This window comes from Aquarana catesbeiana, linkage group LG11, assembly GCF_042186555.1.
Source record: "Aquarana catesbeiana isolate 2022-GZ linkage group LG11, ASM4218655v1, whole genome shotgun sequence".
Lineage (NCBI taxonomy): Eukaryota > Metazoa > Chordata > Amphibia > Anura > Ranidae > Aquarana > Aquarana catesbeiana.
In genome coordinates, this window is record NC_133334.1 from 39009155 (window position 1) to 39024974 (window position 15820).

The following is a 15820-nucleotide window of genomic DNA, read 5'->3' on the forward strand; positions in this document are numbered from 1 at the left end:
TAACAGCTATGGGTGGGACAAGAGGCATGGCTTCCTATAATCACACAGACGTGTTCTACAGGGCACCATGCATCATCATGACATCTGTAGGCTCAATCAGGAAGCGCACATATCAGAAGGACAACGCTACTGTAGAAAACACCCCATTGTTAGAGTTCCCATAATAAGACAAGAAGAAGTGGGTGCTGGTAGCATGAAGTTATTATTGGGTTTACAAACGCTTTAATATATGTGGTGACAGGTCTACTGGAAAATTTATTAAACGAGCACCAGGCAGCACTTAGGAAAAATTATGGCGGAGGCACAGGTTAAGGTTGAAAGCAAATAAGACTCGTAAAAGACTAAAACTGGGAATGGCTTCTGGAAAAAACCCAGAAGGTAGGAAGGCCACTGGTCTTGCAATGTACATGATGATGACCAGCAGAAAGAGTGGCTTCAGGGGAGCAATCGGTCATCTCAGTTGGAATCAGCAGTGAGGAAGACCATCAGAATGTGGATTAAGATAATACTCCAATCCTCCAAACCGGGGGTCTTCAAACTTTCTAAACAAAGGGTCAAGTTTACTGTCCTTCAGACTTTAGGGGGGGCCGAAGTGTGGCCAGCAGAAGTAGAAAATGTCCTGAAATCAGAGTAAACAATGCCTCATATTTGGAATTAGTGCCCCATCCCTGCTGTCAGTGAGATGAAGAGTGCCCCATCGTTGGTGTCAGTATAAGGAACAGTGCCCCATCATTGGTGTCAGTGGCAAGAATAGTGCCCCATCATTGGTGTCAGTGGGAGGAATAGTGCTCTATTGCTGGTATCAGTAGGAATAATGTTGCCTCATCGTTGGTGTCAGTGGAAGAAATAGTGCCCCAAGAGTTGATAAAGGCAAGCAAAGGACTGCATTCGGCTCCGGCATTTAGAGACCACTGCTTAGACAAAGCAAGCAACAGAAACATTATCAATTGATGGGGGGGGGGGGGGTGTTTATTTACTTTGGAAATGCCCGGAGTTAAGTTGGCTATAGACCAGTAGAATTTTGTTCAAACATTCCTATAGAAATTGTGAGCATCGTCAGAGCATTCCAATTTACCATCGAGTCAACTAATTGTATTGGAAAGCCCTTACAATTTGTTCAAACCTGCTACAATGGAATTCCAGATTTAGCAGAACTAAAAGGCAAAACCTTTTTTTAAATTTTGAATAGAGTAAGGAAGGGGTATATTTATTTTTGCCATCTGTGTCCCATTGAGGACATTCCCCTTCACTTCCTTTCACACAGCCAAATCAGGAAGTGAGAGGAAAGTTCTCGAAAGTAAGCGAATCCTGGGCTGTCACCAGAACCAGTGCCCCCCATTAGAAATGCCCACCCCATTCTTGATCCTGCTAACAACCCAAAATTTGGGTTTTTCTTTCTCTTCTGGTGGCAATTGTAAACAGGACAAAGAGAGAGTGTGAATCTACTTAACAGACACAGAGATAGCCATAAAAACACAACAGGGGTTCTAATCCCTCTTCACTCTATCCAAAAGAAAGAAAAAGTTTGGCCTTTAGTTATACTTTGTACAGATACACTATATTGCCAAAAGTATTGGGACGTCTGCTTTACACGCACATGAACTGTAATGGAATCCCAGTCTTAGTCCGTAGGGTTCAATATTGAGTTGGCCCACTCTTTGCAGCTATAACAGCTTCATCTCTTCTGGGAAGGCGGTCCACAAGGTTTAGGAGTGTGTCTATGGGAATGTTTGACCATTCTTCCAGAAGCGCATTTGTGAGGTCAGGCACTGATGTTGGACGAGAAGGCGTGACTCGCAGTCTCCGCTCTAATTCATCCCAAAGGTGTTCTATCGGGTTGAAGTCAGGACTCTATGCAGGCCAGTCAAGTTCTGCCACCCCAAACTCACTCATCCATGTTTTTATGGACCTTGCTTTGTGCACTGGTGCGCAGTCATGTTGAAACAAGAAGGGGGCCATCCCCAAACAGTTCCCACAAAGTTGGGAGCGTGAAATTGTCCAAAATGTCTTGGTATGCCGGCGCTTTAAGAGTTCCCTTTACTGGAACTAAGAGGCCAAACCCAACCCCTGAAAGACAGCCCCTCCACCAAACTTAACACTTGCCACAATGCAGTCAGGCAAGTACTGTTCTCCTGGCAAACGCCAAACTCAGACACGTCCATCAGATTACCAGACAAAGAAGTGTGATTTGTCACTCCAGAGAACACATCTCTACTGCTCTAAAGTCCAGTGACGGCATGCTTTACACCACTGCATCCAACGCTTTGCATTGCACTTGGTGATGTAAGGCTTGGATGCAGCTGCTCGGCCATGGAAATCCATTCCATTGAGCTCTCTATGCACAGTTGTGCTAATCTGAAGGCCACACGTAGTTTGGAGGTCTGTGGCTATTCTCTGCAGACAGTTGGCGACTTTTGCGCACTGTGATCTTCAGCATGCGCTGACCCCTCTCTGTCATTTTAGGTGGCCTACCACTTTGTGGCCAAGTTGCTGTTCCCAGTTGCTTCCACTTTGTTATAATACCACTAACAGTTGGCCATGGAATATTTAGTAGCAAGGAAATTTCATGGATGGACTTATTGCACAGGTGGCAACTTATCACCGTACCAGGCTTGAATTCACTGAGACCCTAAGACGCCTTTCACACTGGGGCCGTGGCCGCATTAGCGGTACAGCACCGCTCGTCTTAGCAGTGCTGTTTAAGCGGCGCTTTTGCGCCGCTTTCGGCCACTTGCAGGGTGCTTTTAACACCATAAAAGGGGTTAAAAACTCCCATTTTGCGGCACTTTGAAAGCGCTGCTTATTCATCTCAATGGGCAGGGTGTTTTGGGAGTGATAAATACAGCGCTCCCAACCTGCCCCAAAGATGCTGCTTGCAGGACTTTTCCTAACGTCCTGCAAGCGCACTGCCTGGATGTGAAAAGTCACACTGGAATGAATGATAGTCAGTTTTCATGCGCTTATTTTGGATAGAATAAGGGAGGGTTATAGCCCCTGTCAGTTTATTTTTTTTACCATCCCTGTTACATTGCAGAGATTTCCCTTCACTTCCTGCCCCATAGCCAAACAGGAAGTGAGAGAAAATCTATGCAAATTAAGGGAATCCACTGCCCCCCCCCCCCAGGCCCTCAGAACTACTGTCCCCACTTGAAAATTTCAGGCGGGTCTTAAACAGCAAGGGGTGTGGCCTTGGCAGGAAGGGGTGGGTCATATTTAAATTAGAGGGTGCACAAGCTTAGTCAGGCCTAGGGCAGCACAAAACCTAAATACATTACTGCTTGGAAGTGCAGTCGCTGTAGATCTGAAGGGAAGATCTGAAATGAAGGGAAGATCTGAAATGAGGGGAAGCTCTGCTGATTTTATCATCCAATCATGTACAGGCAAAAATGCTGTTTATTTTCCTTGCATGTCCCTCTCAGATCTACAGCGACTGCACTTCCAAGTGCACTTTTAGTGCAAAGTGGATTTGCCTTTAGTAAATAAACCCCATAGTGTATCTTTTGTGCCTAGAACATGCACATTACAATATGTACAGTTTTGTGCCCATTGAAAACACACAGAATTTCATTTTTTCTAGAAAAAAATTCTATGACTATTAGAAAATCGAACAAATTTTCCATAAACAAAATTCTGCTAGTATATCACTTTAGATTTTAACATAAACATTTCGGTAATAACCAAAATCTCTATATACATTTTTTTTTTGAACATTCTACATTTTGTATTCATTTCCTGAAGCCAGGGCTGATCTTCGTAGTCGGCCATTCCGTTTTTTTCATGTATTATTCTGCAGTTTCAAAGATGTTTTTGTACTTTTGAACAACACAGCCTTTCCAGTACTTTTATGCATGCTTGACAAAACAATAACATGCGGAGCTAGAAGGAGCAGATGTTATCTAGTGGGCTGTAAACCAAAAAGTAAAAAACAGCTTTAAATATTCTCAGGAGACTCCGCATGATCAGACAATGAAACCACAACTTTCTACCTGCTGTTCTCCATTCCATGCATTCCAAGAACTGGCCTTAAAGTCGTATTAAACCCCTTTTTTAGTTTTTTTTTCAGTTTAGAGCATTGAGAAGAATAAAATAAACATCCCCCCAGTAAAGTATTTGGTTAAATTCTTACCCCAACATTTGGAGGTTACAACGTTCAATGCTGCTGTCTCCTGGTTGTAAAGGCAGGACACGTTTTAATTCAATATAAATGTTTAAATACCGTATTTATTGGCGTATAACACGCACCTTCAATTTAAGAGGGAAGTTTCAGGAAAAAAACTTTTTTTCAAAATAAACCACTTTGAAGCAAAATAATGGTCAGTGCCCATCAATGTAGCCTGATCTGTGCCCATCTGCAGCCTCAATGCAGCCTGATCTGTGCCCATCTGCAGCCTCAATGCTGCCTGATATGTGCCCATATGCAGCCTGATATGCGCCCATCTGCAGCCTGATATGCGTCCATCTGCAGCCTCAATGCAGCCTGATCTGTGCCCATCTGCAGCCTCAATGCAGCCTGATCTGTGCCCACCTGCAGCCTTAATACAGCCTGATCTGTGCCCATCTGCGGCCTGATATGCGCCCATCTGCAGCCTCAATGCTGCCTGATATGTGCCCATATGCAGCCTGATATGCGCCCATCTGCAGCCTGATATGTGCCCATCTGCAGCCTGATATGCGTCCATCTGCAGCCTCAATGCAGCCTGATCTGTGCCCATCTGCAGCCTCAATGCAGCCTGATCTATGCCCCTCTGCAGCCTCAATGCAGCCTGATCTATGCCCCTCTGCACCCTCAATGCAGCCTGATCTGTGCCCATCTGCAGCCTTAATGCAGCCTGATCTGTGCCCATCTGCAGCCTCAATGGAGCCTGATATGTGCCCATCTGCAGCCTCAATGCAGCCTGATATGTGCCCATCTGCAACCTGATATGCGTCCATCTGCAGTCTGAATGCAGCCTGATCTGTGCCCATCTGCAGCCTGATATGCGTCCATCTGCAGCCTCAATGCAGCCTGATCTGTGCCCATCTGCAGCCTCAATGCAGCCTGATCTGTGCCCATCTGCAGCCTCAATGCAGCCTGATCTGTGCCCCTCTGCAGCCTCAATGCAGCCTGATCTATGCCCCTCTGCACCCTCAATGCAGCCTGATCTGTGCCCATCTGCAGCCTTAATGCAGCCTGATCTGTGCCCATCTGCAGCCTCAATGGAGCCTGATATGCACCCACCGTCAGCCTTAATGGAGCCTGTTAGTCGCCCACCTGCAGCCTCAATGGAGCCTGATATGCGCCCACCTGCAGCCTCAATGGAGCCTGATATGCGCCCACCTGCAGCCTCAATGGAGCCTGATATGCGCCCATCTGCAGCCTCAATGGAGCCTGATATGCGGCCATTTGCAGCCTCAATGGAGCCCGATATGCGCCCATCTGCAGCCTCAGTGGAGCCTGATCTGTGCCCATTTGCAGCCTTAATGCAGCCTGATATGCGTCCATCTGCAGCCTCAATGCTGCCTGATATGTGCCCATATGCAGCCTGATATGCATCCATCTGCAGCCTCAATGCAGCCTGATATGTGCCCATCTGCAACCTGATCTGCGCCCATCTCCCATCAGTGCAGCCTGATGACCATCTGCAGCCTCACCATCTTTCATGCAGGAAATCACCGAGCCGTCATCTCCTGTTTACTCGACTCTCAGTCGGGAGTCACATACACAGTCCCACCTCCGTCATCAGCATTGGACCAGCTCCTGTGATTGAGAGAACACTGGTCCAATACCGGTGGCGGGACTGTGTGTGTGACCTCAGAGCCGAGTGAGAGCCAATTATACAGGAGATGACGGCTCGGTGAATTCCGGCGGTGCTCGTCCCCCTCCAAGGTACACTATCGGCGTATAACACGCACCCCTGATTTGCCCCCTATTGTCAGGGGGAAAAAGTGCGTGTTATACGCCGATAAATATGGTATTCCTTGCATTAAATAATATGTTGCCCCAACATTTCATATTCCTGCCACTACATTATCAAAAAGTATTGGGACGCCTGCCTTTACACGCGCATAAACTTTAATGGCATCCCAGTCTTAGTCCGTAGGGTTTAATATTGAGTTGGCCCACCCTTTGCAGCTATAACAGCTTCAACTCTTCTGGGAAGGCCGTCCACAAGGTTTAGGAGTGTGTCTATGGGAATGTTTGACCATTCTTCCAGAAGCGCATTTGTGAGGTCAGGCACTGATGTTGGACAAGAAGGCCTGGCTTGCAGTCTCCACTCTAATTCATCCCAAAGGTGTTCTATCGGGTTGAGGTCAGGACTCTGTGCAGGCCAGTCAAGTTCCTCCACCCCAAACTCGCTCATCTATGTCTTTATGGACCTTGCTTTGTGCACTGGTGTGCAGTCATGTTGGAACAGGAAGGGGCTATCCCCAAACTGTTCCCACAAAGTTGGGAGCATGAAATGGTCCAAAATGTCTTGGTATGCTGACACCTTAAGAGTTCCCTTCACCATAACTAAGGGGCCAATCCCAACCCCTGAAAAACAACCCCGCACCATATTCCCCCCTCTACCAAATGATTTGGACCAGTGCACAAAGCAAGGTCCATAAAGACATGGGTGAACGAGTTTGGGGTGGAGGAACCTCACAAATATGCTTCTGGAAGAATGGTCAAACATTTCCATAGACACACTCCTAAACCTTGTGGACAGCCTTCCCAGAAGAGTTGAAGCTGTTATAGCTGCAAAGGGTGGGCCAACTCAATATTGAACCCTACGGACTAATGCCCCGTACACACGGTCGGATTTTCTTTTTTTTGTTGTCGGAAATTCCGACCGTGTGTGGGCTCCATCACACATTTTCCATCGGAATTTCCGACACACAAAGTTTGAGAGCAGGCTATAAAATTTTCTGACAACAAAATCCGTTGTCGGAAATTCCGATCGTGTGTACACAAATCTGACGCACAAAGTGCTACACATGCTCAGAATAAATTAAGAAACGAAAGCTATTGGCTACTGCCCCGTTTATAGTCTCGACGTACGTGTTTTACGTCACCGCGTTCAGAACGATCGGATTTTCCGTCAACTTTGTGTGACTGTGTGTATGCAAGACAAGTTTGAGCCAACATCCGTCGGAAAACATCCATGGATTTTGTTGTCGGAATGTCCGACCGTGTGTACGGGGTATTAGTCTGGGATGTCATTAAAGTTCATGTGCGTGTAAAGGCAGGTGTCCCAATACTTTTGACAATATAGTGTACCTTTACCATGTGGGCAGATCTGATAACATTTATCAAGATATCTCACCAGTGGAGATATGAAAAGTCCAGAGGCAACCATATCCGCATAAAAAAACCGGGATGATGACAGTAATCTATCCAAAGGTTCTAATGAAGGCTTAGGCCATTGGCTCATACAGACATTTGGGAATGGCCTACTATTTACTGCTGATTGTGATTGGCTGCATGTTACGTATGAGCCGATGTTATCTTATCTCTGTTGTTTTTTTTTTTCTCTCTCCCCACTCTAATCAAATCAAAACATAAATAAAATATGGCAGCAATTTAACACTAATAAATGATCTCAAATATCACTGTGATGTGAATGACGCTCACCTTGGGGAAGATGGGTGAATGTTGTTAGGAAGTCTTCATAGGTCTGCTCTGGGATGCCGACAAACCTATTAAGAACAGTACAGGCCATCTCCACATCTGTCACCGCAGGGCATTGGTCACAAGAGCTCGGCATTGCCTTAAATCCAGGTCTAAATAAAAACAAAAATGGTTCATTTCTAGAACAAATCACATCTCTGCAAACATCAATATTTGCAAACTGAAGCAAAAAAAAACAAAACAAAGCTCTTGTCAATAGCATTCTGTTAGGATAGAGATCAATGAAGTGTAGAACCTAGGTCTTTGCAACAAGAGATACAATGTAGCAATTCTATAGATTGCTAGAGGGAATTAGCAACTAAATAAAACCAGATTTGCCAATTCCCTCTAGCGTTCTCTAGAATTGTTACATTGTATCTCTTATATGCATTTACTATGCTCCTCAGCTCCATCTAGTGGCTATAATTAGGTATTTTACTAATACCCATATTTGTTCAGAAGAGAAAATATCCTAAAGAACGTTCCTTTCGTGCCCAATTCGCATACAATGAAAGTACATGCAGACTCAATCCTCATGGGATTACCTTTACATCCACCTTACCAACCACTCACCGTCTGCTACCCCTCTCTGCCAATCCCTCCACTGGCTTCCGCTCACCCAACTAATTAAATTCAAAATACCAACTATAACTTACAAAGCCATCCACAACTCGGCCCCCAGCTATATCACTAACCTAGTCTTAAAATACCAACCTACTCGTTCTCTTCATTCCTCCCAAGACCTCCTGCTTCTTAGACATGTGCACTGAAAAAAAAAATTGTTTGTCTTCATTTCATTTGTTTTTTTTGCTTCTTTCGTAAATTCGTAAATTTGAAAAAATTCGGAAATGCCAAAATTTGGAAATCCGAAAATTCGGATTTTCAAATTTAAGAAATTTGAATTTCCGAAATTAAAAAATCTGAAAATTCAAAAATCTGAAAAAAAGAAATAAAATCAGGAAAATTCGAAATAATAACTATTAAATTATAGGTATTGGAATTTCCTTTCAAATTTGTCAGTTTGTGAACATAACCAATACAAATTTATCTGAAGTTACGAATGATCCAAAATAACGAATGCCGCATCTAAACAAATGGAATGGAACAAATTAATAAAAAAATAATAATAAACAGGTTTTATTATTATTATTGTTATTTATTTTTATTAGATCGTTACATTCCATTTGTTTAGATACGGCATTTGTTATTTCGGATAATTCATGACTTCGGATCAATTTATATTCTTTATGTTCACTAACAGCCAAATTTGAAAGGAAATTCCAATACCTATAATTTATTATTAGTTAGTTATTATTTCAGATTTTCGGGTTTTCGAATTTTTTAGATTTTCATTCTTTTGAATTTTTCAGATTTTCATTCTTATTTTTGGATTTTCAAATTTCCAAACTTTTGAAATTTCAAATATTCGAATTTTCCTAAATTTCAAATTTTCCAATTTTCGAAATGTCGAAAAATCGGAAATTTGAAAATTCTAAAACTCGGAAATTCGAAGTTTCGGAAATTAAAAAATTCGGAAATTTTGGAATTAACGAATCTGTCAAAATTAAAAATAATTCGGAACTAAACAAATTGCATATGTCTACTGCTTCTCTAGTTCCCTCGTCACCTCCTCTCGTCCTCGCCTCCAGAGCCTCTCCTATCCTATGGAACGCAAAACTTTATTTTTCTTTTGGATCGCTTGACCCGCTTAGAATGTAAACTCTAATAAGCAGGGCTCTCTGATGCCCCCTGTATCCAATTGTATTGTAACTGCACTGTCTGCCCCCATGTTGTAAAGCGCTGCGCAAACTGTTGGCGCTATTAAATCCTGTATAATAATAATAATAATAATAATAATAATAATTTGGATGAATGGCTATTTGAATTTTTTTTTTTTTTTTTTAATAGATCCCTACAAGTCATTCAGATATGGATTATATCTACTTTAAGCATGTGATCTACATCTATGCCTGGCTGAAAATCAGAAATATTGAACAGGTACAGTAGGCCATCACCCCTACTTGAACCTCAAGGCTTAACCAGTTGCAGGGCAGCGGCTCCCCTGTGCAGAATCCCGCACCTATACATGATCCTGCACTCCTGGGCCTGGGGCGCGCATGCAACCCACTCCTGCTGTGATTGCAGCGGGAACCAATCGGTGGGTCCGGCGGACTCGACACCCAGCTGGACCCACCGATCGCTCCTGAGAGAAGCAGAACGGCGTCTGCCTATGTAACTAAAATAGGAAAAAGTTCTGGACAGCCACAATCCAAAAATTGCCTTTTATTCAAAAAACAGGATCAAAAATACATGCCACAGCAGAGCGGACAGGAAATCTGACGCGTTTCACACTATAAACAGTGCTTAATCACAGCCCTTCAATAGTCTGCCTATGTAAACACGGATCTCTGCCTTCCGTAAGAGCAAGCACCTTTGCCACAGTTAGCAAGCAATCACAGGGAACACATTTAACCCTTTGATCGCCCCTGGTGTTAACCGCGTACCTCTCAACTTTTTGAGATGGGAATGAGGGACACCTATCAGCAAAAGTATGCAGGGCATAGGACACACCCCTTGCCACGCCCCCTTAAAGGAGAATTGTTCAAAAAAATAAGATTTGTGGGCTTAACCAGTGTTTTTTTTTTACCACTACTATTCCTTTATATTGGCTTTTGGAATTTACAAATGCAGCAATTTAGAAATCAGATGAAAATTTTAGTGCTGGGAAACAGCTATATAGATCAGACCAAAACGAGGGACAAATGAGGAGGAATGAGGGACATTGCTCCAAATCAGGGACAGTCCCTCGAAATCAGGGACAGTTGGGAGCTATGGTTAACCCCTTCCCTGCCAGTGTCATTAGTACAGTGGCAGTGCATATTTTTAGCACTGATCACTGTATTAGTGTCACTGGTCCCCAAAAAAGTGTCAAAAAGGTCAGTGTCCGATATTTCCGCCGCAATATCGCAGTCACACTATAAGGCGCTGATCGCCGCCATTACTAGTAAAAAAAAAAAAAATTCCATAACTCTATCCCATAGTTTGTAGACACTATAACTTTTGCGCAAACCAATCAATATACACTTATTGGGATTTTTACCAAAAACATGTAGCGGAATATATATTGGCTTAAATTGATAAAGAAATTAGATTTTTTAATTTTTTTTTTTTTTTTATTGGATGTGTTTTATAGCAGATAGTAAAAAAATATTTATTTTTTTTTTAAATTGTCGGGCTTTTTTTTTTGTTTACAGCACAAAAAATAAAAACCGCCAAAAGAAAGCTCTATTTGTGGGGAAAAAAGGATATAAACTTTATTTGTGTACAGCATCGCACGACCGTGCAATTGTCAGCTAAAGTAACGCAAGTGCTGTATCGCAAAAAATGACCTGGTCATGAAGGGGGTAAAACCTTCCAGAGGTCAAGTGATTAAAGCGTTATTAAAACCAAAACCAAAAATGTAATATATTGCAGCTTACCAATCATTAGGTGTGGTGGCTGCATTTGTTTTCTTTTTTTTGTAAGCCCCCCCCTTCTGTTTTCACCTGGTGATCTGGCCAGTAATACACCACCTGTATTAGATCTCCTTCACTCTGGAGAAAGGAGCACGGGGGGGGGGGGGGGGACAGTAGACAGCAGCATTATCATTCTGAGGGGAAAGGGTATGGTCGATGTACTAGCAGATTTAAATACACTAATGCATTGAAGCCAAACTCCAGCTAATACTTTATAAGCGGTTATAGCAAACAGTTTTTCTTCCTGTTGCGTTAAAGGTTTATCATAAATAAATAAAAGCTGATCATTGTAAGCACCGCTGTCAGTGGTAAATGCTTTGTCTCAAAACACTGTAACCGATACATCTGCAGGACAGTGTGTTATTTTGAAAAGCAAGAGACTTGCTGGCTGGATCACCAGGTGAAAAAAAAAAGCCTAAAAAAAATAAATAAATAAAAAACATTTGTTTTTTTCTTATCTAAGAATTGGTAAGCTGCCATGTAAAAAAAAAAAAAAAAAAAATCCCCAAAAAAAATAAATAAATAAATAAAAATGTTTTGTTTTCTTCTTATCTAAGAATTGGTAAGCGGCATTATAAAAAAAAAAAAAAAGCCTAAAAATAAAAAAAAATTGTTTTCTTCTTATCTAAGAATTGGTAAGCGGCAATATAAACAATAAAATAAAAAAGCCTAAAAAAAAAAAAAAAAAAAAAATTATTTGTTTTTTTTCTTATCTAAGAATTGGTAAGCGGCAATATAATAAAAAAATTGCTTTTGGGTTTAATATACCTTTAGGTGAAAGTTGCTCTTTAGCACTAACAAAGCCTTCTACCTTTTCCAATAAACAACAGGAAGTGTTTTCCTTCTGTCCAGACCTCCTCCATCGATCGCAGCCTTATACTTGTTGTCCCCCCCGGGCTCCAGCATGCAGACCGCACTAACCGCAGATTTTTGGTGGTTATTATGTAAATTTTGGTGTTTTAAGGAAGGAAATGTGTGTTTTTATTTCTTTTGTTTTTCAAGTTTCGGTTCATAGCGGTTAACACAACACGTCTGTGCAGACACACAGGGCTCACTTTGATGTTATTTGACTACTATAGCAAAAAACAGTGCCGAACGTTCAAAATAAGCCTCGTCACTGCTTAAAAAGTTCCCTATTTTCAGTAATACTTTTTTTTTTTTTTTAAGTAAATAAATAAAAAAATCACAGACACTCTCCGCGACTGTCATTTTTTATTTCTTTTAATATACACGTACTGTAATAAAGACCTCACGTCTGTCATTTTTAATTCCCATACAATCATTTATCTATAACTGGGGCTCATTCACTCTAGTGGTTGAGGGGCGGTAAAACCTATTAAGCCATATTTTTTGTACCGTAGTTTGGCGCCAATCCACGAGCGTGCGCAATTTTAAAGCATGACATGTTAGGAATTTATTTACTCGGCGTAACATCATCTTTTATATGTTACAAAAAAAAATTGGTTATATATTGTTTTTTTTTCCTAAGTGTATTTCTTTAAAAAAAATATGCATTTGCAAAATCCGCTGAACAAATACCGTGTGACATTAAAAAGTGCAACGACTGCCATTTTATTCTCTAGGGCCTCTGCTAAAAAAAAATAAAAAAATAAAAAAATATATATATGTATTAAGTCTGAGTTCCAAGTAATTTTCTACCAAAAAATACAGATTTTTAACCACTTTCCGACCAACTGCCGTCATTGTACTGCGGCAGGTCGGCTCGTTCCAACGAATCGCAGTCATTGTACTGCGGCAGGTCGGCTCGTTCCAACGAATCGCAGTCATTGTACTGCGGCAGGTCGGCTCGTTCCCACGAATCGCCGTCATTGTACTGCGGCAGGTCGGCTCGTTCCCACGAATCGCAGTCATTGTACTGCGGCAGGTCGGCTCGTTCCCACGAATCGCCGTCATTGTACTGCGGCAGGTCGGCTCGTTCCTACAAATCGCCGTCATTGTACTGCGGCAGGTCGGCTCGTTCCTACAAATCGCCGTCATTGTACTGCGGCAGGTCGGCTCGTTCCCACGAATCGCAGTCATTGTACTGCGGCAGGTCGGCTCGTTCCTACGAATCGCAGTCATTGTACTGCGGCAGGTCGGCTCGTTCCCACGAATCGCAGTCATTGTACGTTGGCTCGGGAACTCTATTTTGTGGGGGCGTGCGCTCCCATTGGCCAGTGGTGGAGCCAATCAGCGGGTGGGGCGGACTCGATGTCCGCCAGCCACCCGTGATCGTTCCCCGCAGTGACAGAACGGTGATCAGCCTGTGTAAACAAGGAAAATCTCTGTTCCGACAGGAGAGATTCTGCTATGCAGGGAGACGGATCTGTGTGTTTCCCCAGGTAGCTCATCCCCCCATACAGTTAGAAAACACCCAGGGAACACATTTAACCCCTTGATCGCCCCTGATGTTAACCCCTTCCCTGCCAGTGACATTAGTACAATGTCAGTGTATTCATATTTTTAGCACTGATTACTGTAATAATGTCAATGGTTCCCAAAAATGTGTCAAAAAAGTTAGGTGTCCGATCTGTCCGCCTCAATGTCGCAGTCTTGCTAAAAAAAAAAAAAAAAAAAAAAAAAAAAAAAAAAAAAAAAAAAATCGCAGATAACCGCCATTACTATTAAAAAAATAATAAGAATAATAAAAATGCCATAAATCTATTCCCTATTTTGTAGACATAGTAATTTTTGTGCAAAGCAATCAATATACGCTTATTGTGTTTTTTTTTACCAAAAATATGCAGAAGAATACATAATCGGCATAAACTGAGGATTTTTTTTTTTTTTTGGGGGGGGGTGGATATTTATTATAGCAGAAAGTAAAAAAATATTGCTTTTTTTCAAAAATGTCGCTTTTTCTTTTGTTTATAGTACAAAAAAATAAAGATGGCGGAGGTGATCAAATACCACCAGAAAAAAGCTCTATTTGTGGGGGGAAAAAAAAAGACATCAATTTTATTTGGGCCCGACCGCGCAATTGTCAGTTAAAGCAACGCAGTGCTGTAGCGCAAAAAGTGGCCTGGTCACCAAGGGTGCAAATCCTTCCAGTCCTTAAGTGGTTAAACAATGGTAAGTGCAGCGCAAAAAAATATTAAAAAGAAGGAAAAAGTCCGATCCAAATGAATGGGAACTCAAATAACCATAATTAGAATTATAAGATCCCTCATGAAGAGAGGTGGAAATAGATTCTTCCAATGATAGGTGACAATATCCTCCACCTCATAAGCCAAAAAACGCTTATCAGGAATGGTGGACCTCCTTTTTTACAGAAGGTCAAGAGCGCGTTTATCCCCACACGGATGGTGTTAACCTCCAGCAGGGCTTAAGCGATCCTCAATCCGGGCACATGGAGCTCCTTGTCCAGTAGTGAGGTCCAGCAGTGAAAGCCTCAGAAACCGGTGGTGATACGTGGTATGAGGAGCGTTCCCAAAAGAAAAAGGACACACTCTAAGGCCGCCTACACACGGGCGGACTTTTCGACCAGACTGGTCCGTCGGAACGAATCCGTCGGACAATCCGACCGTGTGTGGACTTCATCGGACCCGCAGTGGACTTTTTCGGTCGAAAATCAGACGGACTTTAGATTTGGAACATGTTTCAAATCTTTCCGCCGGACCCAGTTCCTATCGAAAAATCCGCTCGTCTGTATGCTAGTCCGACGGACGAAAACCGACGCTAGGGCAGCTATTGGCTACTGGCTATGAACTTCCTTATTTTAGTCCGGTCGTACGTCATCACGTACAAATCCGTCGGACTTTGGTGTGATCGTGTGTAGGCAAGTCCGTTCCTTCAAAAGTCCGTCAGAAGTCCGTCAAAAGTTTGTTGAAAGTCCGTCGGACCTTTGATGCCGAAAAGTCCCCCCGTGTGTACACGGCATAAGTGTACTCAGACTTTTATTTGAATTAGGTTTGTCCCGATACCGATACTAGTATCGGTATCGGCACCGATACCAAGCATTTGCCCGAGTACTTGTACTTGGCAAATGCTCCCGATACTTCACCCGATACCTGGACAGTCAGCGGTGATCGGTGAGTGGGGGAGTTACAAGCTTCTTTCCCCCCCCTCCCCTTCAGCTGCTTTAGTGAAATGATCTATACAGCGGTGATTGGTGCTTGTAACTCCCCCACACGATCACCGCTGACTGTCCCCGCATCCTCCTCCAGTCCCCCTCCATGCCCTCTCCGTTCTGCTGTCCCCCTCCTTTCTTCCTCCGTGTCCTTCCTCCATGTCCCCCTTCCTCCGTGTCCCCCTCTGTATTTTGGCTTATGAGGTGGAGGATATTGTCACCTATCATTGGAAGAATCCATTTCCACCATTCTTCACGAGGGATCTTATAATTTCATCTGTCTGGTTATTTGAGTTCCCATTCATTTGGACTTTTTCCTTCTTTTTAATAACTTTTTGCGCTGCACTTACCATTGATTCACTAATTATTTTTAGGTTTATGTGATTACCTATAGTGTTCAGCTTGCATTTGTTTGTGCTCTTTTTCTGTGTTTGTGCTGATTGTTCCCTGTTTATCTTAAAGGGGTTGTAAAAGGTAAAAGTTTTTTCACCTTAATGCATTCTATGCATTAAGGTGAAAAAACATCCGGCAATACCGCCCCCCCCCCCCCCAGGCCCCCCGTTTTACTTACCTGAACCCTGGAAAGTCCCGCGCTCGCCCCCCACA

At 42.8% G+C, this 15820-nt stretch overlaps 1 protein-coding gene across 3 annotated transcripts in view; it reads right to left on the bottom strand.

Annotated features, from left to right (window-relative positions):
• The window catches only part of IFTAP (intraflagellar transport associated protein), a 66750-nt gene that overhangs the window by 40818 nt on the left and 10112 nt on the right, over positions 1–15820 (bottom strand). For 2 of the 3 annotated variants that reach the window (XM_073604182.1, XM_073604183.1), the window contains one exon: positions 7595–7743. In XM_073604182.1, the coding sequence (XP_073460283.1) occupies positions 7595–7727 (133 nt within the window). In that variant the 5' untranslated portion in view covers positions 7728–7743. Of the gene's footprint in view, positions 1–7594; positions 7744–8344; positions 8397–15820 lie in introns of all 3 variants that reach the window. The other variant, XM_073604181.1, reaches the window with a different exon arrangement.